Below are 25,210 nucleotides of genomic sequence, written 5' to 3' on the forward strand. Positions count from 1 at the left end.
CGCACACATGTATTCTGTCTTGCTTCTACTGACAAAATTGTAGTCACAAAACAAAATCTCAAAAATTGAGGGATCTCCTAAATTCTTCCCGTGGAGTAGGCTACTAAACCTCATGGCAATCAGTTCAATAGATATTTACATGACTTTAAATGGTGTGGCACATGGTGCACAGGAAACTACAATATTCCATCAGAAGTAAATCCTGTGTAGAAAATAGCATAGAAAACACTGTGCATTATTTTCATACTCATGTTCTGCCCTGTTCAGCTGTTTGCAATGTGGCAAAACAAATATTTAGATTATAGATTCAGCTGTCACACAGAATGAAAAGAGGAAGACCGCAGAGAAGATCGATGGATGCAATGAAGGACACGCAGAGGGTTGGTGTGAGAGAGGAGGATGCTAGGGATAAGGTGAGATCCACAATGGCGACCCCAAAGGGAGCAGCTGAAAGAAAATGAAGCAGCTTAAGTAAAAGTTATAAGCCTATTTAAGGAGCTTAGAAGCCAACAAAAGTTGTAAAATCAAAATATATTTAAAGTATCCAAAGTAAATGTATGCACTATGTTGAATAACCATTTTCAGAAACATAATTGATTTGTTAATGTCTATAACACAATTTCATGAGAATCAGTTTCAACATTAACTTTTGATATACAAAAGCTACAGGTGCATCAAAGCCAGAACAAACAGGCTTAAGAACAGTTTCTTAGCCTGAACTCACACACACCTACTCTAACTGCAATACCCACATCTCTGTGCAATATTTATATCATTCATACTGAACAATATCTATCACTCCTATAATGTGCAATATCCAATATTCATTCACTAGTGCAATATTCATTCACAGAGTATAGTGTATAATGTGTATAATGAAAAGTGTATAATAACAATGAAGGCATTCTATTCTATTCTTTGTAATTAACATGGCATGACTGACAATAATGATTGTATACCTTTATTGTTCATAAAATACTTTCTGCAAATACAGTCTGACATGGATACAAACAGTTGTCCACTGGTACAATGCAGCAGATCAGTCCTTATCAATAACACCAAAGATGCATTCATTAACCCTAGTAAATTATACCACAATACAAAATGAAATCCATGTATTGCTGAGTATACTGTAGAACAGTTTTATGCATCTGCTTCAAACAGTAAAAAAAAAAAACATTTCTACTTGAAAATTCTTGGCACTAGTCAAGGCCAGATTAATGTACAAAGCAGCTTAGAAAATCTTTTATGCCAAAATTAAGCCCCCCCACACCCAAAACATCATAGTTCATACAGTAATGTATCTATTTGTTACTTTTTTCAAATAACCTATCTAAAGAATTATTTTTAATTCCCTGAAGTTTACATATAGTGCATGCAACAAAAACAATAAATGTTCCACAAAGACACTTCATGAGTGTTCACATCTACACAATCAAGGAGAGCAGTTTAACAGTATATATCTGGATCACTGGTGTCTTAAACAGTTCCATAACAAAATTATGTATCTGCTCCATACAGCTCATTTGAATTTGAAATAAAATGGTTAAAAAGAAAAAAAAAAAAAAAAGGGGGGGGGGGGGGTCATCCTGTTTTAATCTTCAACTATAAAAGACTAGATAATGTCCAATTCTTACTTATTTTCCCATTATACTCAAGTTGATGCATCAAGTCACAGAGAGTCAAAAATGTAACCAATGCATTATTGCCTAAATACTTAGTGGTACTTTGCAGTAATAGAGCAGGGCAACAGTTTAAGGTTAAACAAATAAAATGATTAAAAACCAGAAAGATTAGAGGGTGAAGAAAAATGACAGGGCAGAGGAGGTACAGTGAGAGAGGCAGAGAGTGAGGTAGGGAGGACAGAGCAGCACTGAGGCTTCTCCACATTAAGGCCCGTCTCTCCTCTCCCTTATCAACCTAAAAATCAATACAGCGGCTGATCCAGAGAAACATTTTTGCTCATGCTGCACAGTGACTGGTTTGTTATAAAAACTAAAAAATAGTCATTTACTATACAACAGGTTACCTAATGAAGAATATTATGACATAATGAAGGCAATTGCCTACTGCACTGGCTAGTCACACAGGACAACATAACACCAGAATTTAGCTCACTGGCCTGTGGCTTAAGTATGAATTTTGACCTGGACCGCCTCATGGTTAACAGGAGCTCTAGCTAGCACAGGCATCAGTTGATAACCGCCAACCCAGAGCAGACAAAGGACTCAACAATTTCCCTCTAAGACACTAACAGTATCAGAATATAAAATATGATCCACACACCAAAAACAAAAAAAAAAAAAGAGTGCTTTCTTGACAGGAATTTCTTCATAAACACCAGCTGAAATTTTGGAAGCTTGTAGAGGGTGGAATCAAGACAAACAAGGGTAATCTAATAAAAACAGAAATGCTGCGTGGAAACAATTCAAATCAAAGTCAGTTATCACAAATATCACAAAACAGCAAATCAAAGTGCCGAAAATAAAATTCCTTCTCTTTGTCCGTCAGAAAGATGAGAAGCAGGAAGCAATTTAAGGTTTGATTTAGATTTGTGGAGAGTCAGTATGCAAACAGTACTCGAAAAACAAATGGCACAAAGCTGATGTCAGTTGTATTGTCCGAAATGCAACGTGGCATCTCACTGTGTGTGCACGTAGTGTTGCAGCTCCTCTTGAGCTGCACCAGTAGAAGAAGGATGCTATCTAAATTCCCCAACACTGATTGAGAGTGCCACCTCTGGTTTCCTGGATTTGGTCTGTCCAGCTTTCTTCTGTGATTCATCAGCACCTGTAGCCTGTCCTCTGAAAATAAGCAAGTAGATGGGAACAGTCTGTATGGACTGCATCATTGCTGTAAAACTACTGATGATTTTCCCTTTAATGTAAAAACTAATACTACTTTATTATGAAATAAGAAATTTTTTTTCCCAACTGCTACATATGTCCACATGCTCTCACCCTTTCCTGCGTTGCTCAGCCTGTGCTCTGAGCCTCTGCTGGCCCTGCTCGTCCTCCAGGGTGATGAAGTCCCTGTTGTTGTCGATCAAAAGATTCTGAAAAAACATTGAGAACAGGCTGAGTATATGTGACACTAAAACAAAATAGAGTTTATTAAACAGAGGTTTACCTTGATGCCAATCGTGTCACCATCTTTGAGGTGGAATGGTGTTCCCATGAGTGATTCTGTTTTTTTCTTCTTTTTCTTTTTGGAAACCTGTTGCGTCTGACAGTAACAGGCAAATTATTTACTGGAGGTCAAATCTAATTTAATGCACTAAACATTCCTTTTATTATCAAATTTACCATCCTTTATATTCTGCAAGACAGTGCAAGTATATACAGTACATGGATCAACACCAACCAGGTTCCTTCTCAAGAAACCTCCCTCTTTTTAATCGTACCCAGTTGGAGATTTCCTCCCAGATGTGTTTGTCTGGCTGGTGTTTGGCCAGCAGCAGAGAGTCTGGAGAGAGGCCGTAGTGCGCAGCCAGGCAAGTGCGTAAAGAGCGAGGAGAGGAATCATGGGTTGCATTCCAAACCAGCTCCTCTGAAGGGTAGTAACACCTCTCTCCTGGTATTCCCATTTTAACATACAGCAGCACTTCTTTTGGCCTTGTGATGAAGAAACAGTTAAAGAAGGAAAAGTCTTTAAAAATTTAACTAAAAGTAGAAAATGTGTCCAACAGATGGACTTAATCCTGAATTATTTAGATATTATATTGGGTTATGTGTTGTGACAACAGAGCTGTAACCTTAAACTTACAAAAGATCTTCCTCTTTCAGAAGTGGCTGCACACCAAGTTCTGTACCACTGGTCAGCTTCAACTTCCTGAACAAGAAGAAATTACTTAGTGTTCTTCATCTGTTGATAATTCAAATAATTTGGTAACCATTAATGTAGAAACAAAACTTCTGAGACCACAGTGTTCAAACCTGAGTGTGACTTGCTGTCCTCTGAGGATACGTGCCAGCTTCCGTCCCTCCAGCTGCCACACACGCATGAACCCAGTGGTGGGCACACACACCTCCTGAAGGGCAGGCAGCGTCAAAACCTAAAACAGCAAAGGGAGCACCTTTTCATATCATCATCTGAAAATGACAACTAACTAATGGCTACAAGACACAGCCAGCACTTGTTTTGGACACACAAAACCAAAATGTTTTACCTGAGTTTTGAGATCCTCCAGAGTGACCTCATCTGATATCTCTATCTGCCCCGCATGTCTCAGCTCTGCAGTGTTTCCATTACAGAGAGGAGGTGACTGACTGTGTGTTGCTCCTGCAGGCACAACCTCGAGCATCTGCCCCTCAGCAGGGCCATTCTCAGTGTGATTAAAATCTCTTTCCATGTTTTTTGGATCCCAAAACAGCCATATAGATATCTTGAGGAAACCCTGATGGGCGGAAAAAAAAAAAAATACAACAAAGGCTACAGCGCTACATAAATCTATAAACATATCATTAACCTCACAAATACACTCAAAACACTGAAGTACCTTCGAAGGCAAATGCCCTTCTGTGACAACTAATGTCTCTCCATTGCTGATCTTCAACTCTGACAGAGTAGCATCCTGAGGATAAAAGGTCATAAAGATTTATAGGTTATTTGCTCTGGGAACATATGTGGATAACTTCTGCTGAGTACAAAATATGAGACAAATAATGAAACTGTTTTAATGTTATGTAAAGAAATTTCCCTTTAAACAATGAATTAGATAATCATCATCTTCTTCTTGGTGCTCACCCTATCCTCCTCTGCATGTCCTTCTTCACAATATCAATGAACCTTCTCTGTGGTCTTTCTCTCCCCTCAGCCCAACCGGTCGCGGCAGATGACTGCCCCTCCCTGAGCCTGGTTCTGCTGGAGGTTTCTTCCTGTTAAAAGGGAGTTTTTCCTTTCCACTGTCGCCAAGTGCTTGCTCATAGGGGGTCGTTTTGACTGTTGGGTTTTCTCTGTATTATTGTAGGGTCTTTACCCACAATACAAAGCGCCTTGAGGCGACAGTTTGTTGTGATTTGGCGCAATATAAATAAAATTGAATTGAATTGAATTGAATTGAATTGAATTGGTCTTCCTCTCTTCCTCCTGCCTGGCAGCCTGCAACATCCTTTGTCCAATGTATCCACTATTCCTCCTCTGTCCAATCCACCTCAGCCTTGCCTCTCTAACTTTGTCTCCTAATGGCTCAATCTGAACTGTCCCTCTGATTATGTCATTTCTTGTCCATTCTGGTCACTCCCAACAAAAATCTTTGCATCTTCAACTCTCCCACCTCCAGCTTGAGCTCCTGTCTTTTTCTTAGTGCCAAAGTCTCCAAACCATGCATCACAACAGGTTTCGCTACCATCTTGCAAATGTTCCTGTTAAACTTCTGTCACAAATTAACCCAGACACTCGTCTCCCCCCACTGCACTCTGCACTCTCTTGTTCACATCTCTTGTGCAATGTCTGTTACTTTGGACCCCAGGTATTTAAACTCATCTACCTTCATGATGTCTGTTCTTTGCAGCTTCAGTATTACATTGGTCTCCCTATCATTCACACACATGTATTCTGTCACACTTCTACTGATTTTCATTTCTCCTCTCCCTCCACTTTTCCAGGCTCTCTTCCAACTGCTCCCTACAGATTACAATGTCATCTACAAACAACATAGTCCACAGACACTCCTGCCTGACCTCATCTGTCAACCTACAAAGCTATATTTTATTTTTGTCTAAAAACATTTAAATTTTAAATAATCTAAGAATTTAGTGTTTTGGTATCTTTCAGATAAGGCTCTTTGACTTGGTACTTAGAAAGTACCAAGTGCCCTGCTTCTGGGAAGCAGGGCAAAAGGAGCTTTTTGATTTAAGCGCACCATATTATTTACAACAGTTAACTCACTCCTTTACCTCATCTGTAAGCGGCTCTCCAACCTCCTCACACCAGTCAAGCCTCCTCAAGTGCCAACATGTGCCTACACATTTATAAAAGAGGATAAAAACCAAAGTACTATGGTAAATATATCTTAGCATATAATCCTATGAAGGTGGAGAAAATCATTGTGAAATTCACAAAACCTGAGTCTAACACAAATGCATGCAGTACATTAGGAAAACTACAGGAAAAAAGGTTTTACCATCAAGCCCAACTGCATCCAGCATTGCCTTTAGACACTGCAAGAAAATATTATATATTTTTTATTTTGTACAGATTTTAAGAAGTAGATGTGCATTTTCATTTTTTTTTTTTTATACCTCTTTAACAGTGCTAGTTTTCTCCACAATTATGGCCATCTCCATGCCAGCAGAGGGAGCTTCACCCACAGTAAAGTGCAAGAAAAGCTGCAAACCAAAGTGAAAATTTCCAAACTTCAAACAAGCGTTTTAAATGCTCCGTGTTTTGTTTTAGTCATTTTAAAATGTAAGTCTTGATTAAAGGTTCTGCAAGTTTGTTCAGTGCACCTGCAAGTAAAAGAGACGTTGCTGAAGATTTCAAATAAAAGACACACCTGCGATGCCTTGGGGCTAGTACCCGGACAGAGAGTCAGTGTGGTCATGAGTCGCACCCCTGCATCCCGAACGCTCAACTCCTCACATACTGTCAGACAAACCAGAATGAGACGACACAAGTGCAATTCATAAATGTGTTTTAAGATTTCAAAGACACATGATGAGAAGAAGATTAAAAGCAGGGGGAGTACCACTTCAACTTTTAATAAGGGAACACTGTAAAGGAAAGTGAATATAAATATTTTGGGGAAATGAGGGGGATTTCCAGCTCTAAGTGATCTGCACTATTAAAATTATCCCCAGGTAACAAATGACACAGTACCTGGAGGAAGGAGTTTCCCACTACAGTCAGTCTGCCTCAAACAGTACTCTGCACCTGGTCAGTGAAACAGAAATAATGGCTGGGTTAGGAGCCTACATTTAAAAAACTAAACACAAAAATACATTCTGTCACTGCCTGAATAGAAACTTGGAGACAAATATTACTTGAAGAAACTGAAAACCAGTCCCAAACCACTTCTCATAGTCAGCTGTAGGTATATTTTAATGGATCCACAGATCCAGTATATACCCAGAAACTACAACTTTATTGAAATGCATTACTGAATTGTGTATACTAAATATAGTCACCACAGGGTGTGTATCTACAAAACACAGGCATTATTAAACACCTGAAGAAGGATGACCTCAAGTCACTAAATTGTTCCAGTTTACTGCCCCATGGTTTCAGATTAATGATATAGTTTTTAAATGAAACACAGGTCTTCTTTTGCATTAATTTAATAGACCTTTTTCAAAGCATAGAGGTTGAACTCCTTAAATTAACAAAGGATCTATTGCATTAAGTGCCAGAAAGCCTCACTAGAGAGCCAAAAGGCAAAAAGCACAAAGTCTAACTCACCTACATATATGTAATACATCCAACATTAATGGTATTTATTGCACCTGCGCCTTTTCTGCTTTGAAAAATCCATGACCCTAACTGTTTTCTGTGTATTTAGTTGTTAAATACAAAAATATAAAGAGGCAAAAGCATATAAAACTTTGTGTTAGGCTCCTAATTTAAATTACATTTTATATACTTTCAGTTTTTAATTACTCATGTGCTCTTGCAGTGTTGCAGTTATCCGTAACACTAAGCATCTTGCCTGGGGGTTGATCCTGTAACTGCAGCTCCTCTATGGCCCTCTGTTTTACCTTAGACAGCAGCTGTAGGAAAGAGACATCAAGTCATTTTAGGAAACGACATGACACTTAAACAGAGATACAAAGGAAGTAGAGACATCCAGAAAAGAGCAATCCAAAAAAAAAATTACTGACCATGTTTCCTGTGGCAGGAACCTTGATTTTCTTAATCTCCTCCTCTTCCTTCTCCCCTTCACCTCCTTTTGCATGAGGCCGGAACTCCACCTGGAGCCAGCGGCAGTCAGATGGTGTAGTCACAGTGACAACATCTCCATTTAGGGTGAACATGCTAAAGACAGTTAAGAAGAAGGTTTTAAAACAAACACATAAAGAAAACCCTCCATGTGTGTAATACATCCCAGGAAACGTACCTGCTGTCAAATGACTGTGGCTCCAACACCAACAGTGCATCTCCATCTTTTAGCGACAGCTCCTTCAGTGTCCGCTGCATGTCATGAGGGGGGATAACTCTCCATCCGCTTGAACCTCCACCCTCCCCTGCCCCCTCCTCCTTTTTTTTGCCTCCCTTATGCTCCTGGCACAGCAGACTTTCCTTCGGTTCCCCCAGTGCCTCCCTCACCTCCCCAAGAGTCACACCACCGGCAAAACCTCTTGCTTCCCTCTTAAGCCCTGGACCCCCATTTTCAAAACCTTTTCTGCTTTCCTCACTCTCTACACCATCCTTCACCTCTTGATCCACATCATCGCTCAAAAAGGGACGCACTACGGTCAGCAAGACAGGCTCCCACTCAGCTCCAGTTAGGACAGTTGCACCGCACACCTGAAAAAAATCATTAAAAAAAAACATTTCAGATGTCAGTTATCTGACAACAAAGCGGGTACCAGTGATGTGATGTATTATGCCTCCCCTCACCTCTCTGCCATTCCATACAAACAGTTCTGTGTTTGAGCAGATGCCTGCACTGTACAGGGAAACACTGTCATCTGTACAGAGAAGAAAACGGATTGTAGTTACAAAAATAAATAAATCACTGAGCACTTCTACCCTCTATTTAAGCCTTTATTTAAGGGTCTAACCTGTAAGAGTATTGTAGAGGTGTAAACCTGCTGGAAGACTCTTGGCCACAGTCAGAGCCATATCTCCTTCCCAGAATTCCTGCATCTAAACAAACAGCTTATGCTTATTATTTCCTTCAGGATTTCAAAATGCAACAGCAGTAATTTTTCAAAGTGACAATACCTGATAAATAGCTAATCGCAGGTCTCCCACAGTCTTCCTACGGTCAAAACTCAGAGCAGTGCTCCCATTTGGCTCTTTACTGACTGGTTGAAGGGCTCCATTTTCTAGCCTATAGCAGGGAACCAGGTGCAGATGCAGCTCCACTGTGTTATTAGTGGCTTCAAATGCTTCACTGTTATAAAAACAAACAAACTCTTATGAATAACTTGTATAACTAACATTTTTAAAGACACATTTCTTCTTTTTTTCTATGTGTTGGTTGGTTGGTTTAAATTTAAGGATTTAAGAGACAGCCTGACTATGATGATTGTGAGTCAGATACTGCACAGCTTTAGGTGAACTGATGAGAGTATCCTGTTAATTTATTAATTGCTATACCGCATCTGCTGCAGTCTGATATTCTCCTCCTGAGCCATCTGGATAAGGTGAGAAGGAGCTTTATATTGGGGATTGTTCAGAGCTGGAAAAGAAAATATAAAAATTAGCCAGTCTTTTTATTATTACTCTTACTGCTGCATCTTGTATTTAGCCATTTAAATGAAATCAAATCAACAATTAACTGATCCTTATGTTAACAAGAACCCCCTGAACTCTTTAACTTCACCTCTCCCCCATTTCCTTGTCCACTCCAACTAGGCGGATATAATGTTTCCATTACAAATGCAAAACATGGTATTCATTACCTTCACTGGGCCTGTGCAGCTGTGTTTTTCTGTAAAACAGCATGTAGGCACTCTCTTTGCCCTGGAACTGCTTCTCTATGTCCGACTCCCTGATGGAGGTCACAGTGGAGTCATTGAGGTCAAACCAGTGGCTACCCTGCTGACAGACAGGAGGATGCTCCGTGAGAAAACAGGCATCAAAGTAATCACAAGATGTCTACCAGGAATCTGAATAAAAATAAACTTGAGGGTTCAAAAGACTCGAGACTGGACTGTAATATAAACTCAAAGCTTGACAAAGACAAAGCTTGTTGCTCTAGTACCTCTGGTTCCAGTTCTGGCTTCTGGTTTAGTGCAAGCTGAGGCTCAGAAGCTCCTGAGCCTGGAACTGGTGAAGGATCAGGGTTTGTGGCATGCTCTGCGGGGCTGGGGGGCTCAGTCACTGGGCTTGGTGGGTTTGCCTTCAGTGCCACTCGAGTACCATTGGACACCAACATGAAAACATCATTGTGGGACTGCAGGAACTAAATCGTAAAAGGAAAAGCATTGTAACAAGATTTATATGAGGGAAGCTTAGTGAAAGAGCCAGAAATACAAACTAATAATACCTTGCCAATAGGACCATAGTGTTTTCTGAACTTTTTGCTCCATGATGAACCAATCTTATCCATGAGTTTCTGGCCCAACTGGTCCAGCAGGACACTCTTTGATGACTCCTAGTGGACAGCAAAGAAACAATAGTTATTCATTAATTATTATTAGCCCAGTGTCTCAATGCAAAAAGAAAATGTAACAGACAAAAAGGGAAAGGAAAATCAAAATTAGGATTGTTCATGCTGTACCTGGGCAATAATAGTAGTAAGGATGGACAAAGGGTCATCTTCCTGAAGTTTTGGCTCCAGCACTTCCTTGACCTCCACTTTCGCTTTCTTCTGAGTTTTCGGTTTACAGTCCTCCTCCTGACAACGAGAAGCTTTTCTTACATTGCTGATAATAATATACAAAGAAAATGTTACCAATGTGTATTATATTCTAAAATACTAGTAACAGGTGCTTAGTATGCAATCGTGGTAAGAAGAAAGTACACACTTTCAATTCAAAGGTTTTACATATAAAAACATAATAAAAATCATCTAGTCCTAGTCAAACCACAAACCACAAGACTTCTGGACCAAAGTTCTTTGCACAGACGAGACCAAAGTGGAGACATTTGGCTATAATGTGCAGCGCCATGTTTGTCAAAAACCAAATGCACCATATTATGCTGAAGAGGTGATGATTTGGATTTGCAGCCACAGGACCTGAACACCTTGCAGTCAGTGAGTCAACCAAAATGTGAGGCCATCTGTTTGACAGCTAAAGCTTGGCTGAAACTGGGTCATGGAACAGGACAATGATCCCAAGCATAGCAGCAATAGACCTTAAGATCTTTTGTTACCTAAATAATGACACAGTGTAATATTTCATGTGTTGCTGTTCATCTGAGATTGCATTTACCTAATTTTAAGACCTGGTAAGGACCAGACGATTTTTATTATGTTCTGATATGTGAAAACCTTTGAATTAAAAGAGGGTGTGCTTTTTTTTTTTTCTTTTTTTGCTTGTCTCTTTTTCTCACCGGTGGCTCCCATCGACCAAGTTTATCAATGTCCTTGATGTAAACATGGTAATGACCACCATAGCAGCCACCCTTATGGATGATCACAGAGAAGAGCTCGTAGGAATAATCAGAATCATCTCCATCAGCCTGTGAGGGAGAAATATAACTGTCTACAAGCCATTTTGGTACAACAAAGTGTTTTGTGTAAGCTAAAGTTAAAATTTCTCAAGTACTTGTTCACAAAAGGGTCGTAGGCTGATGGTGAGGGGGAAGCTGTACCGTCCTGTCTCCTTGTATCGCTCACATTTAGCAAAGTCAAAGCTGAATCTCAGTAAAGACATAGTCATGAACGGAGGGAGCTTCCTCAACTTGGCAGACTGAATAATAAAGAAAGGCAATAAACAACAAATTACATATTTTTTAATATATATAAATAAAGCATCTTTTTGAAATCATGTAATTTAGAACTTGTTCAAAAAGTAAAAATGTTAACTGTGTTATCATTTTCACAACTGTGTTTGTACGGTCTGAAAGCTGGCGCTGACCTTGGCAGCAGTGACCAATCTGTTACACTGTGCACAGCGGTACAGGTTATTGCCCTCAAATAGCTCTTCCTCCACGAACATGTTCCATAAAGCCTCCTCCAGGCTGGACACACCACAAACGCACACCGTCAAGTCCAGGAAGTCCTCCTGTAGAAGATAAGCACATGTTCACAATGGAACAAGGTTAATTGATTATTGCTGTCTTTGCATTTAAGATGTATTCTGTTGCATCATGTCACAAAAGGAATGATCAGGGATTGCACACACCTGTCTCTGGCTGACATTTCCACACTCCTTGCACACAATACTGTTGACAATGGTTCCATGGTAGAGACGGTGAATAAATGTACTGCCACTGGTGCCCACAAGAGAGTGCTCCAATGCACTGAACAGAATCCTGTTCAGCTCCTGCACATCATGCTGATTTGTTCCCTTAAAGAAAAAAAAAAAGAATTATAACAGAAAAAGGGTCAATTCAGGGACAAAAAGAAATGTGTCACAGTTCCATATCATGGATAAATAGATGAAACTCAATCTAACCTTACTAAAAAGTATAATCAATTCGCTGCTTACATTTCTGCCCCCCTGCCATTTTTTTTAATTGGCTTGTATTATTTTTATTTTTTGTTTAATATTTTTTTGTTCCGTATTAATTTATTTTGTTCAATCCAATGTGGGACAAAAGTATGGAGAACATGAATCGAGCTGGATTTTTGAGAGGTAATGCTAAGAAATGAAAAGAAAAACGATGGGGTGATTTTTTCATTAACTTTAACAGCAGTGTATTTCATATAGGTTTCAACTTAACGTGAATACACTGCTTGACTGTACACCGTCCTCAGGTGTGATGCTACTCTGCTACGTGTGCTGCAGACAGTGATAGGTGCTGTAAACAGTAATGTCAGCAGTTCTTCTGATCAAACTATGTGATGACACCATTTCTAAATTATCCCAAGGAACCTTTAGTGCATCATGTTTTATAAATTTTAAAAAATGCCAATATATCTATGACAGCCAAATAATAAGGCAAATTTATATATCAGTTGGACTCATTTAAATCTTTTACTTTATCAGTTACTTCGCTACATACAGTATATTTTTTAACTACAGTAAAAATGGTATGTAGTAAGGAAAACAGCATGTCACTCTTTACTTTAAATCAGCAATTTTCACACAGCAACTTTTTTTTCTTCAACAGTTCATAATCTCTCCTGTACTTTGCATTTTGATGGTTTTAGAATGCTGCTTCAAGTTTAAACATATCACAGAATGTAGAGTTTTGACTTGGAACATGTGTGCATGCCCTGTGGCAAATTCTGTTTCTTTCTTATTGTATTAATTTTGCTTCTAGGTGGCTGAACAGGCTCCAGACAAAACGGAATTCCAGTAATGGGTTGACTAAAGTTAGTGTGTCTGAAATCAAGTTTTTGTTAACTTTGATATGCATACAGAATTAGATTGTTGGGTCAGCAGAAATAAACAACAAAAGGCAATGCTGGATTTGAAGACACCAAAGCTACAGCATAGACTGAGTAGTGCTCTTACTGGAGGCAGAGGGTGGTGTTCATGTTATGAAATATTAACACTTAAGAGTGTTTGAGCTACACTACTGAAATATCTCCATTACCTGAAAGCCTGTAACAAAATTAAAGATGTTCTTAATGTTGCAAGTGATGCTGGAGTTTAACTTCTTCAGATCTTATCATCTTTCCCATGCACCATGGAAACACGTGAGTAGTTTGAGGGAACTGAGCCGTTTCTTTAAGTATTCCAAATTTTAAAAAATAAATAAATAATTTAAAAAAAAATAACAAATTGGACTCCTGTCCAATTTACACTAATGCCTGGCTAGCTACAGTTTTTTGCCAAGTAACTAGAGACAAACAAAAGAAAGTAAAATCTGCACTCTTGTCTGTTAACTCCCACAGCTTAACGCCTAGTACCCATATACACTGTGGCCACCTTATTAGGTACACCTTGTTGGTGCCAGGTTGGACTAGCTTTTGCCTTCAGAACTGCCTTCATTCTTCAAGCACAGATTCAACAACACACTGGAAACACTGATCAGAAATTTCGGTCCATGTTAGCATGACAGCATCACAAAGTTGCTGTAGATCTGTCAGCTGCACATCCATTATGCAAATCTCCTGTTCCCCCACATCCCAAAGGTGCTCTATTGGATTGAGATCTTGTCATGTTCAAGAAACCAATTTGGAATGATTAGGGCTTTGTGACAGGACATTTTATCCTGCTAGAAGCAGCCATCAGATGATGGGTACATTGCTGTCACAAAAGGATGGAATTAATAACAATACTCAAGCAGGGTTTGGATACTAAGGGACCCAAAGTTTGCCAAGAAAATATACCCAACAGCATTATACCACCACCAGCCTGAACGATTGATACAAAGCAGTGTGGATCCATGCTTTCATGTTGTTTACAGCAAATTCTGACCCTACCATCCGAATGATGCAGCAGAAATTAAAAAAAAAAAAAAAATAATCGGACCAGACATTTTTCCAGTCTTCCATTGTCTAATTTTGGTGAGCTCGTGCAAACTGTAGCCTTAGTTTCCTGTTCTTAGCTGCGGAGTGGCACCCGGTGTGGTCTTCTACTGTTGTAGTCCATGTGCTTCAAGGTTTGATGTGCTATACATTCAGAGATGCTTTTCTGCCTACCTTGATTGCAAAAAGTGGTTATTTGAGTTACCGCTGCCTTGCTGATCCCTGGCACCAAACAAGGCATTTTCACCCAGAGATCTGCCACTCGCTGGATATTTACTCTTTTTCTGACCATTCTGTGTAAACCCTAGAGATGGTTATGTGGGAAAATCCCAGTAAATCAGCAGTCACTTAAGCCACCTTTCTTCCTCATTCTGATGCTTAGTTTTAACTACATGCCTAAATGTATTGAGTTGCTGCCATGCGATTGCCCCATCTTTGATCTTTTTCCTCTTCTCTTTCCCCTCACCCACCAATTAGTTATGGCAGACGGCTGCCCCTCCCTGAGCATTGTTCTGCCAAAGGTTTCTTCCTGTTAAAAGGGAGGTTTTCCTTCCCACTGTTGCAAAGTGCTTGCTCATAGGGGGGTCATTTGATTGTTGGGGTTTTTTCATGATATCTGTAGGGTCTTTACCTTACAATATAAAGCACCTTGAAGCAACTGTTATGTGATTTGGTGCTATATAAATATACCTGAACTGAGCTGAATTGGCTGCTTGATTAGATACTTGAGTTAAAGAACAGGTGAACAGATGCATCTAACAAAGTAGTTGGTGGTGGCCTTGTCATGTCTTTACTTTATACACTAGGTAAGAAGCATGAAAAACAACATTTTTCTTGTAGCTGAGGAAGAATTTTAGATCGATGCTCCCAAAAAACTGTGCCACAGAATTCTGTTGTTAATGTTTATGTATGATGAGTCATTGTCTTGTTGCATCAAACAACATCTCCTAAGTTCCAGATCATGCACTGCCCTTTCCTCAACTACTTGCAAGGCATCCTGGCCTCCAGGTAGTGCAGAAGCCCTGAACCATGAGCGCCAGAAATGTTGTGGAACAAGTCTGGCCTGCACTGTGAGGACTTATTCAATGTGTTCAATAAAGACATGAAAAGTACAAATTTTGGTGTGTCATGAGTTCCATTTCTTGGAACCGCGGTTGCCCGTTCTCTAGCATTTGACAATATGGGTAGGTAAATCCATCACTAAATTTAGAAATGTAACTTGAGCCTCTGTTTCTCATCCGCGGTGAAGCAAATAAAGGGCACAGACCTCACTGCTGTTCCAGCCAAAGCTGTCAGTGAGGCTGGCAGTGGAGGCACTCTGTTGGTCCACAAGCAACAGATGGGCAAAGAGTCTCTGAAGTTCCAGTGGGATCACTCTGACCTGAGGAAAACAGCAAACCTCATTACCAAGACCCATCAAGATCATGCTTACACCTACATCAACCATGCATACACATACTTTAGCCTCTGGTTTCTCTTTGTCTTCCAGGCATCCTAATTCTTCTGGGCCCAAACTGAAAAGCTCCTCTGAAACACACACACACACACACACACACACCAAAGAACAAATATGTTAAGAAGAATCAAAACTGTCCTCTGATTATGTGCTGTAAAGGGGGGAAGGTCACCTGTCCTCACCTCTGAACTCGGGGGTGAACATCAGGGTCTGGAGCAGAGAGTTCAGATAGCAGGTCCCTCCCTGGTTTTTAATGCCGCACAGATTGCTTCTTCCTCGAGGTGGAGGTGGCTCATCTCCCACCTTTGAAACTCTTCCCTTGGAGGAAGTCGAAGAGAAGCCTTCCTCCTCCTCCTCTTCAAAAAGATTCCCAAACATGCTGTGTTGGGGGTTTGTTTTGCTATTACTCCGTTGTATTTCGGTTATGCCTCGCAGCAAATCGTGTGTTCGCACTCCGACGTGCCCTCTTGCTATCTCATCTTGGTTTTGCCGAGTTCTCTATTGACAATGGCCGGGCTGACTCTGAAGTAAGAAGACTTCACGGGACTAAACATTGCGGCTAGCACCGGATGGAATTTGAAGTCTTTTTGGGGTAGCTTAGCACGCAAACAAAGGCAAATCAGTCGCAGCCCGACACCAATGAGCAGCTTGACAGCTCAGCGAAAATTAAAAGAAAGGAAAAAAAAAAAAAAAAATCACACTGTCGGTAACATAGACGGTCAGTGACTGGGAAAACAGCGCCGTCTTACCGAAACTCTAACAGTTTATTTTATTGAACTATTACTCAAAATCCCTACGGATACAGGCCATGTCTTCCTCTATTTGTCTTAAAGCAGAAAACAAACGAAACGTAAATAAAAAATACCGTCGTTGAACAGTGAGCAGCCATGTTTCTTCCTGGCAAAGACTGAAATGATGCATTATGGTTCTTGTAGTACCAAACTTGGTTAAGGCGCACACTGAAATAAAAGTAACGTAACCTATTTTCCATAATTAACCAGTCGAATTTCTGTAATTTTCTGTAATTTTATGATACGGGTACGGAGAACGGTTACGTTTTGTATCTACATTTTCTTTACAGAAACAACAATTCTGTGCAAAAAACTACATTTCCGGTAAATCTGCGGGTCAACGTTAAGAATTCATTGTGGGACTTGTAGTCGTTTATGAACAAACACATGGATGTGGTCAGTTTTTTGTAGCGATCAATGTGCAGTTACGTGCATAAGGTCGTGTGTAAACTGCACCATATAAATGATTAAGAAAAGAAAAGAAAAGAAAAGAAAAGAAAAGAAAAGAAAAGAAAAGAAAAAAGACCTGGAATAAAATATTGTGTTCTTTTAATCCTGTGGGGCACTCTTGCTGCCCCACAGGATTTCTCCTCAAGCTCTAAACAACATTATTTATTGCATAAACAACTCTTATCAAATAAGCATAACATGTATGGTTTATTTAAATTTAAATAATTTACTGTCACTTTTCAAATACAATTTATGAAGTCAGAAGCAAAATATAATAATAAACATTAAAGAAGTGATATTCCGGTTAGTGAAAAGAATATCATTAAAATATCAATGCTCTTGCAGAAAGATAAAATTTGCGTTAAGTTCTGTTACAAGATACACACAAATAGATATTTAAAACACACTTTCTCTGGTCCATGTGAGTTTTGAGTTAAAATGAGGTACATCAGTTGTTAATATAGCACTGTGTAGCGGGAGACTGTCTGCAGGGCTGATCACTGAACAGGTACCCCAGCCAACATCCTGGGGGAATTTCCAAGCAGTCAATAATTTAATAATTCAATAAAATGTAAATAATTCATTTAACTTTTGCAAATTATTTCTATACACGATGGCTCCAAAAAGGTTAGAGAGATGCATACAGGACACTTACAGTGAAGGACAAATGTGCAAATACATAAATGCAAGACACAAAGCCACACATTTTTTTTCGTTTGTTTTTCTAGTAGGTTTTCAGCATGAACACTTTGGAGAGAGGTGCCTTAGCACTAGAGTAGATTAAATATGATTCTCCGTTAGCACTGAAAAACTCCCAGTCACTGCACCCAATCGTTGGGAGCCAGTGAACAGGAACAAATCCTTCATATCCCTGCCACCTAAAAACAAAACAGAAAAGTTTAATCCCATTAGTGCAGTATCTGCTCTCACAGAAAGAAAATAAATCTATATTACAACAGTGTGTGGGTGTATATGACTTCTGAAATGGTTTCATGACAGATACCAAAAGGCAATCAGGTGGAATTATTTTGCACTGGGAGGGGTGTTGTTGACAAGTTGAATACCTGTATAGAATGCTGTTGAGAGAGTAGGATACTCCATTAAAGGAGTTGGCGACAACCAGAAAATATTCCTGCCTGAGGCTGAAGAACTCCCAATCCACTGCACTGGAAAGAAAGAAGAAGGTATGTGGAGACGATGAACAGATAAACTGGCAGCAGACACAGCCAGAAAATGTCTTCAAAGTTTCATGTTTCAGTTTCAGCACGTGCACTTGGAAAATGTTATCTTGTAACTGAACACCTATACCTGTAAGTGACAATGTCCTGGAAGCGGACAAACATCTGTGCACTCATGTCCAGTTCGTAGATAGTGGAGTTAATGGTGTACTGACTCGGTCCATTACCGTGGAGTCTGTGTCCATTGGCAACAACCAAGAAAACCCTGCTGTCAATCTGGAACATTTCCCAGTCTGTGGCACAGAATGTCTGAAAGAACCAGTAACCAATAAATCAATCAAATACTTCATCCCCCAAAGGGGCAACTCATGCCGTACAGTTAGAAGTTATTTTGCACATTGCTGCTGAGAATAGTTCTGCTGGCATAAAAAAAAAAAAAAAAAAAACATCTTAACAATGCTGAATGATGAAACTGCAGAAAATCATGACTTTATCAGTTTCTCACATTGTTGTGGCCTGCTCATTGAGGTTTGTGGGCATTCATTTATGGACAGCTTTCTTAAGATCCAGCCACAGCATTTCAATCAGGTTGAGGTTCAAACTTTAACTGGGCCATTGCAACACTTTGATTGTTGTCTTTTTTAGCCATTCTGTTGTAAATTTGCTGATAAATTTGGCTGCAAAACAAGCCCAAATCATCATCCCTCCACCACTGTGCTTGACATTTGTTATGAGGTATTTGTGCTGATGTGCTGGTTTTCTTCAAGTATGGTGCTATGCATTATGGTCAGACCTCAACACTTTGGTCTTGTCTTTCCAGAGGACTTTGTTCCAGAAGTCTTCCAAACAAGCTATACTTGTTCAGTCTTTTTATGAATGTACTGTCATGAACTTTAAAATTCAACACAGCAACTGAGATGTAACTTTTGTTTGTTTGTTTTGTTTTTTGTGCAGTTTCTCTGAGCACTGCACAGTCTGACCTTGGGGTGAATTTGCTGGGACATGCACTCCTGAGACGATTATGTCATTGTGTTAAAAAGACACCTGAATGCTCCAGAGCAAAATACTTCCAAAACTACTTTTGCTCGATTTAATAGAGATGCTCACACTTGCTGATAATCAGTTAATCAAGTGCATTTGATTAGCAGCACCTGGCTGCTACTTACCCTCTTAATTCCTTTGGAAGCAATAAGGGCGTGCTTGGTTTTTGACATTATTACAAGACCATAGAGTTCATCATCTGGAAACTACTAATATTTCTACACAGCATTGTACCATCTTATAGGTGAAACCTTTGCCTTTAAGGACAGTGCTAGATGAAAAGTCAGAGGATTATTAGGATTTTAGCACAATCTAACTTGTCACTGAAAAACCACACCATGTCAACCTAATAATGAGCTAGAGGGAACCTCCAGAGGTCACCAATACTAATATCTAATGGTATTGGTGACCTCCAGAGGTCACCAATACCATTAGATGTCATGGTCTTGGGATCTTAAATGTCCAGAATTTGACAGTATCAAATGGGGATGTCAAACATCCAGGCCCACTGGACAGCTTCAGAGAACAAGGACTTTTCACTGTATTTTATACCAGGAAATGTAATGGTGCTACTCATTAAGCATGGATCACCCCGTGAGAGATTTCTAAATCATCACTGGCTCTGCAGACTTATTAATCGCAGACATTACCCATGAGCTGCCATCCTACACTGAAGATGGTTAAGCCAAGGAGCTGCGCCGATGGGTTTTGATTTACGACTGTAGCTTTTCTTTGTAATTAAAGTAAATGGCATTAAACTGAAGAAAAAACTAAGATATTGTTAAAACACCTTTTTCTGAAGACATGTCAAGCCTTTCATCAGTTTGTAGATAGATGGTTTATTAAATGTCAAGACTTTCAGAGTGTTGTTCTTCTTTTCATCAAAAGTAAAGGTTTTTGGTCTGGTCCACACGAGACTCAAATAGATAATATGTTTTCTCACAGCTTTCTATATGATTTCAGTTAATTAATTTGGACCGGCCCTGAGGTGTTCTTGTACATCTTCACATCTCACTGTGGTGTTCCCCTTAATTACAAATCTCTTTCTGTTTTCTTGTGTGAGCATCAATGTGTCAACACCTTCACATCAGATGTGGTTTGATTCAAATATACGATTCACTATCAGTTACATGTCAAAGCACTGTTATCGCGCAAGCAAATCATAGCAAACCACATTCTATTTTTGGCCCTGTCTTGAATGCATAGACACACCAACCCCTTGGACCCCATCTCTCGTTCATTAGCCTTTTATCTTTCCCCATTTGTATTCCTTTCACAGTGTGATTAGAGACAAGGCAGTTTTTCATAATCATGTCAGATACAGATACAGATCTCATCAGGAGAAACCAAAGCCCAGATGGTAAGAAGATGAATGGTATGGAAATCCAGCAAAACACTACGATTAAAGTACTACAAAGTCATCCTCAAACACCCTCAAAAATTTGAGGGTGTTGTAGTGGGGTATCAAAGAGCTGATATGAAAATATTTTTAGTCTTTTTTGGGGGTATTTTATTCTTACCACAGACCTTAATTTTCTGGAACACCTGGAAGCTTCCATTGACCCAAACGTAGATGACAGAGTCTACAGAGGTGGTCACTCCATCAAAAGCATTCGCGACTACCAGGAAATAGTAAGGTCCGACAGTGAAGAACTCCCAGTCATACGCCCCTGAAGTCTTGAGCATCTGGTGGACCTCAAAAGACTTTGATAATCTGCTCCATCTGTATATCACACTGTCTATAGTGTGATTATTGTCACCTGAAAGACAAACAAGCAAAAGATGCCATGCCAGGAGCTGAGGAAGTTAACAGGCAGTCACTTACTGTATATTTAGCTTTTACCTTGTCTATGATTGGCCACAGCGAGATAAGTATGTCCATTAATGTTAAATGCCTCCCAGTCTCGTGCACAGTGAGTCTGCAGAGTCTGGAACTGCACAAATCGTTTTCTCCTTTTGCTCCACTTGTAAACCACAGAAAAGTCTGCCTCTGACTCCTTGCTAAATCGCTTGTCTGCCCCAGAATTAGACACCACCAGATATATCTACATTAAAACAGCAAAAGAGACAGAGTATAGGTTCAAAGCTTCAATAAGAATAGAGTGTGATCTCTCCACTAACTTGTCATACCTTCTCTCCCATGGTGAAATGTCTCCAAGCCAGGGCTCCATACGTGCTGATATTCTGGTACAGCTGGAAACCTGTGTGGGTCCAGAGATACACAGCAGAGCCGGATGCTGTGGACCGATGGGCCATAGCAGCCATCAGACCCATGCCAGGTACCTGGAACACCTGGACAATGGATTAAAAAAAAATATCAGCTGACAATTAAGACAAAGCATAATTACAGTGGGTTTATGTATAGGAAATCTCAAATTAAAATGCAGTAACAAAGTAGCAACAAAAGTAAGTGTTTTGCATTAGACAGTTAGGCCTAAGTAAGTTTCTTTAACAAAATTATTAGCAACAAATGGTGAATAAATACCTCTACATCATGGGTTTCTGAGCTGGTGGTGAGCACCTGATGTTCCAACAAATAGTCCAGCCTTTTGTGATCTGTGTTGACAGAAAAGAATGAGTTATGTGTTTTTTTTTTTTAACTAACAAGAACAGAAACATAAGTGGATGCTGTATTCTCACCCTCTAACACAGTGATCCAAACTGTGCCATCGCAGAGGTAGAGGCCCTTCCTGAGCGGGTTAAACCACAACTGGCCTCGTAGCTGCTCCGAGCATGATTTCTCCAACCCCACAGACACTCGAGCTTCGGTTTCTGACAATTATATTAAACCCAGAAAGCAATCAAAGATGCAAGCAAACACGTAATGTCTTACTTAGACTTATTAAAAATACATCCATGCGCAAATTACCATAGGTAGTCACATGTCTATCACCTTCTGTCCCTACGACTGGCAGGTCAAAAAGAAGTGGTGGTACTGACAGAGCTGCTAGCTGCGGGTCAGAAGACGGGCAGATCTGATGGGTAGCATCTGAACCTGGCACCAGAACCAGCTGTCGCAGCAGACCCTGGATATGGGGTCACAGAAGAGGCAATCATTTCCAAGGTCATGGCAAATCTGCTTTACAAATCCTACTATAGTCTGACATGAAGAGAGGCATCTTACTGAAAACAAGCCCTTCCATATCCCCCGACTGCCAATGTGGAATCTGGATCCCTGTATGTTGAGGTCTGAAGGGAAAGGCCTGGAGGGAACACTGTTTGCCATAAAAGATATGTATAATTATTTCTAATAGCTGAAGTAACTTGTTATTCCTCTCTAAATGAGCTAAATTCTCTACAATTAAAGTAGTTCACTCTGTTCTTCTCTTTTCAGGACCCAATGTGAAGCATGAATTATATTACACATTTAAGTGCTGTGTGGGTGTTGATATTCCTCCATTCTGGGTGCCAGAGGGAGTTTCCACTAAAAAAAACATCTATCACGTACTGTCAGGCTACTATTATATAGCTGCAGGGCATGAGCAGATTTCGAACAGGACGATTTTATTGTGGTGAAGGATCTACTATGCCTCAAGGTGAATTTAGAGGGAACAGGAACAGAGGAAAGTGAGAGACAGATGTATCCACCCAGAGAACAGAGAGGAGCAATAGGGGAGAGAAGTTGTGCTTACATTTCCACTGGTGAGCTGCAATCCACTGTGAGCTTCACATGATGACTACCAATGGTTAAAACAAGAGTGTGCCACTGGCTATCAGCCAGCTGGGTGCTTCGAAACACCCAGTGCTCTATGACCTCTCCGTGACCTTTGAAAAGGAAGTGCAGGTGTTTTCCAGAGGATTTTAGTCCAAGAATGAGCCGGCCATGTTTCCCATTACTTTTGACTCTCTTCTTCTGCCTGTGTTGCTCTCCTCCAGTGATGCTCTTCTCTTTATTCCTCTTCAAACTGTCTCCTCCATCGTTCTCCTCTTCATTCTGCTCCACTGGTCTTCTTTTCGGCCCCATCAAAGAAAAAACATATTCATTCCCCTGTTTGAGAGACAAGAAAAAGTTTCAGACACACTGAATTTGGCAGCAGTCAAAAGTAACAAAGGAAATATACTCGAGTAATGTAGAGACAAAGAAATGGCACTTCAGAAAGGTGTTTTTTAGCTGTAGTTTCTGGCTGATGAATTACATTGCATTTGCACACACTAAGTTACACTAAAAGAAAATATAGTTATGAAAAACTTATGTACACATAAGCTTAATTGCAAATCAAAAAGCAGTAAGCAATGAGCAATACAGACAACTGTGTAACAAAATAAAATCTAGATCTTTTCTATCAGGGGCAACATGGCACGGAAACAGAAAGGGGCTCCAAGACAGTTTTTACAGGTATATAACAGACAACAGCTCCTTAAGCCAATGTGCAGAGCAGGGTGAAGTGGTAGAACATGTGTTTTACTTAAGTAATCCACTGTTGTTACTTGCAACACATTTCTACATATTTTCACACTCCAGCAGTCATCCAGCACTGAGATGTTTCAGTCAGATGCTTACCTTGCGTGCACCGTCAGTGACTTTTAATGTCAGAACAATGGAGAATTCTTTCGGGAAGAGGTCACAGTTCACCAGCAGCTGGGAGGAAGGAAAGCTCAGTGAGGTATCAGGGCTTGAGAAATGAATGCCCCTCACCCCATCAGCCTGCTTCATGTGCACCCCTGGCACAAGTTTGGAGGGGTCTCGCTCGAGGACAAAAGACAGAAGATCCAGGGGAAGTGAATCTGAACACAATAAGCAAATAAAGAGGATGGCAGTGACTTTTATTACCACACTTTAAACTTCCTGGAGTCATAAAAGTAAATCTGCAGGACTTCTGGGATGATTAATGGGATAGAGAAGAATCAAAACCCCAGGTTTTTTAAAGTGTTTTCATACAAAATCACTCTCAGGTTGCAGTGGAAGTAATTTTGAGGTATTCATCCTAATTTCACATTTTCACTCAACTTCAGTACACTGGAATTATTTGATAACTTTAGTTTTTGCAATGAAAAGATCATAAAACATGATGCTTTCTTCAAAAAAATTAATCTAACAGTATGTAAAAGTTGAGCTGAAATGATTAGTGCATCAGCATAAACTAAAATGGCAAATATTTTTAATGTATCCACGATTAGTATTTATTCATATAACATGTAACATTTTAATACTTCAGCTGGGTTTTTTTTCTGATTATACTCAGATACTTAGTATGGTAGAGCATCTTCAACCACTGTGCTTCCATTAAAATGTAGCCACAGCTTTGTTTTAAGGGGACACAAGCCAAAAAGGTCAGGAACCGCTAGAAACTAATAAATTCCTTAATGCCCCAGCACCACTGCCACCACCACACCCTGGAGTGTGAGAAATAGCCCTAGGTGGTGGTGGAGTTTTATGAGTTTTCGACGGGGTTGTTATTGTTTTGTTTTGTTCCTTAAAGATACTCTTTCCTAATGTGAAAGGTGAAAAAGAAATACTCCCACACTGATGAGACATCACGTAAACATGCGCTGTGTACAGCCTGATATTTCGATGTGTATGGGATTGTTGTGGAATCCCAACCACACCCAATGCCTGTACTTGTTTATGGATGTTAATTTAGGTTAAAGTGGCATGCACATCCACACAGACAAGCACTCCCACTGCACTGTAAGCAGATGCAGACAGCTGGAATTACCAAAAAGTATTTTAGCTAGAGGGGTTTCCTGGGTTTTAGATGAGACAGTAAGTCATTCACTGTATAATAATTAACTAAACATTAGATATGTTAAACTGAGCTGAGACTCAGAGAGATGAAATGGAATAAAAATGGTGTAATACCTTTACATTGCCTCCATGTGTCTGTGGCTGTGTCAGTTACCCTTAACCCCAGGAGAAGGAGCTGCACAAATATCAGCGTTGACATTGCAGAAAGTTGGTTTGCTTCAGTTGCCAGCTGATAGGAATGTCTCCATATTGAAGGTATTGCTTTGTCTATCTTAAATGACAATACACACCAGAAAGCTGTGTGCTCTTCATGCTGAGCCTACCTAGAAATCCAGCTTCTAAACCAAAAATGTCTATGAAGAAACTCTGCTGAAAATCATTAAAGTTAAACTGGCTACCTAAGATTCGCATTAG

General features: G+C 39.9%; 2 protein-coding genes across 4 annotated transcripts; both read right to left on the reverse strand.

Moving 5' to 3' along the window:
• Positions 1-965: 965 nt before the first annotated feature.
• On the reverse strand, positions 966-16,541 carry usp40 (ubiquitin specific peptidase 40). Of its 2 annotated transcripts, none has more exons than XM_030719522.1 (31): positions 15,833-16,541; positions 15,654-15,721; positions 15,462-15,575; positions 11,958-12,122; positions 11,691-11,837; positions 11,379-11,522; positions 11,164-11,292; positions 10,388-10,504; positions 10,154-10,261; positions 9,869-10,069; positions 9,567-9,702; positions 9,262-9,343; positions 8,884-9,055; positions 8,721-8,805; positions 8,557-8,627; positions 8,054-8,463; positions 7,818-7,971; positions 7,646-7,706; positions 6,820-6,873; positions 6,497-6,585; positions 6,243-6,329; positions 6,125-6,161; positions 5,898-5,962; positions 4,499-4,573; positions 4,169-4,396; positions 3,936-4,054; positions 3,766-3,831; positions 3,404-3,614; positions 3,130-3,225; positions 2,961-3,055; positions 966-2,804 (listed from the first exon to the last, which is right to left on the reverse strand). In XM_030719522.1, exons 1-31 carry the CDS (start codon positions 16,026-16,028, stop codon positions 2,702-2,704), a joined length of 3,885 nt encoding a protein of 1,294 aa, XP_030575382.1. In that variant the 5' UTR covers positions 16,029-16,541; the 3' UTR covers positions 966-2,701. The 2 variants fall into 2 exon arrangements, with proteins under 2 accessions (XP_030575382.1, XP_030575381.1); XM_030719521.1 differs by having other exon boundaries at positions 9,567-9,705.
• A 656-nt stretch (positions 16,542-17,197) lies between these two features.
• On the reverse strand, positions 17,198-25,210 carry LOC115772359 (thrombospondin-type laminin G domain and EAR repeat-containing protein-like). 2 transcript variants are annotated; one of them, XM_030718554.1, is made up of 13 exons: positions 24,911-25,210; positions 23,612-23,835; positions 22,743-23,098; positions 22,235-22,325; positions 22,004-22,136; positions 21,751-21,882; positions 21,596-21,666; positions 21,241-21,402; positions 20,954-21,155; positions 20,638-20,870; positions 18,200-18,378; positions 17,956-18,057; positions 17,198-17,769 (listed from the first exon to the last, which is right to left on the reverse strand). In XM_030718554.1, the coding sequence occupies exons 1-13, from the start codon at positions 24,993-24,995 to the stop codon at positions 17,616-17,618; spliced, it is 2,124 nt and encodes a 707-aa protein (XP_030574414.1). In that variant the 5' UTR covers positions 24,996-25,210; the 3' UTR covers positions 17,198-17,615. The 2 variants fall into 2 exon arrangements, with proteins under 2 accessions (XP_030574414.1, XP_030574413.1); XM_030718553.1 differs by having other exon boundaries at positions 21,980-22,136.

This window comes from Archocentrus centrarchus, chromosome 22, assembly GCF_007364275.1.
Source record: "Archocentrus centrarchus isolate MPI-CPG fArcCen1 chromosome 22, fArcCen1, whole genome shotgun sequence".
In the NCBI taxonomy this organism is placed as follows: Eukaryota; Metazoa; Chordata; class Actinopteri; order Cichliformes; family Cichlidae; genus Archocentrus; species Archocentrus centrarchus.

Bases quoted from the DNA above. Each gene is read 5' to 3' on its own strand.
- usp40 (XM_030719521.1), bottom strand. From the start codon at position 16,028: ATGTTTGGGAATCTTTTTGAAGAGGAGGAGGAGGAAGGCTTCTCTTCG. The intron at 5,963-6,124 runs GTAAAACCTTTT...ATAAATGTGTAG, and splicing joins GGATGCAGTTGGGCTTGATG to GCACATGTTGGCACTTGAGG. The intron at 3,832-3,935 runs GTTTGAACACTG...CTTCTTGTTCAG, and splicing joins GGACAGCAAGTCACACTCAG to GAAGTTGAAGCTGACCAGTG.
- LOC115772359 (XM_030718553.1), bottom strand. From the start codon at position 24,995: ATGTCAACGCTGATATTTGTGCAGCTCCTTCTCCTGGGGTTAAGGGTA. The intron at 22,137-22,234 runs GTAAGATGCCTC...CCCCATATCCAG, and splicing joins TATGGAAGGGCTTGTTTTCA to GGTCTGCTGCGACAGCTGGT. The intron at 21,403-21,595 runs GTATTTATTCAC...TCCATTGTCCAG, and splicing joins CAGAAACCCATGATGTAGAG to GTGTTCCAGGTACCTGGCAT.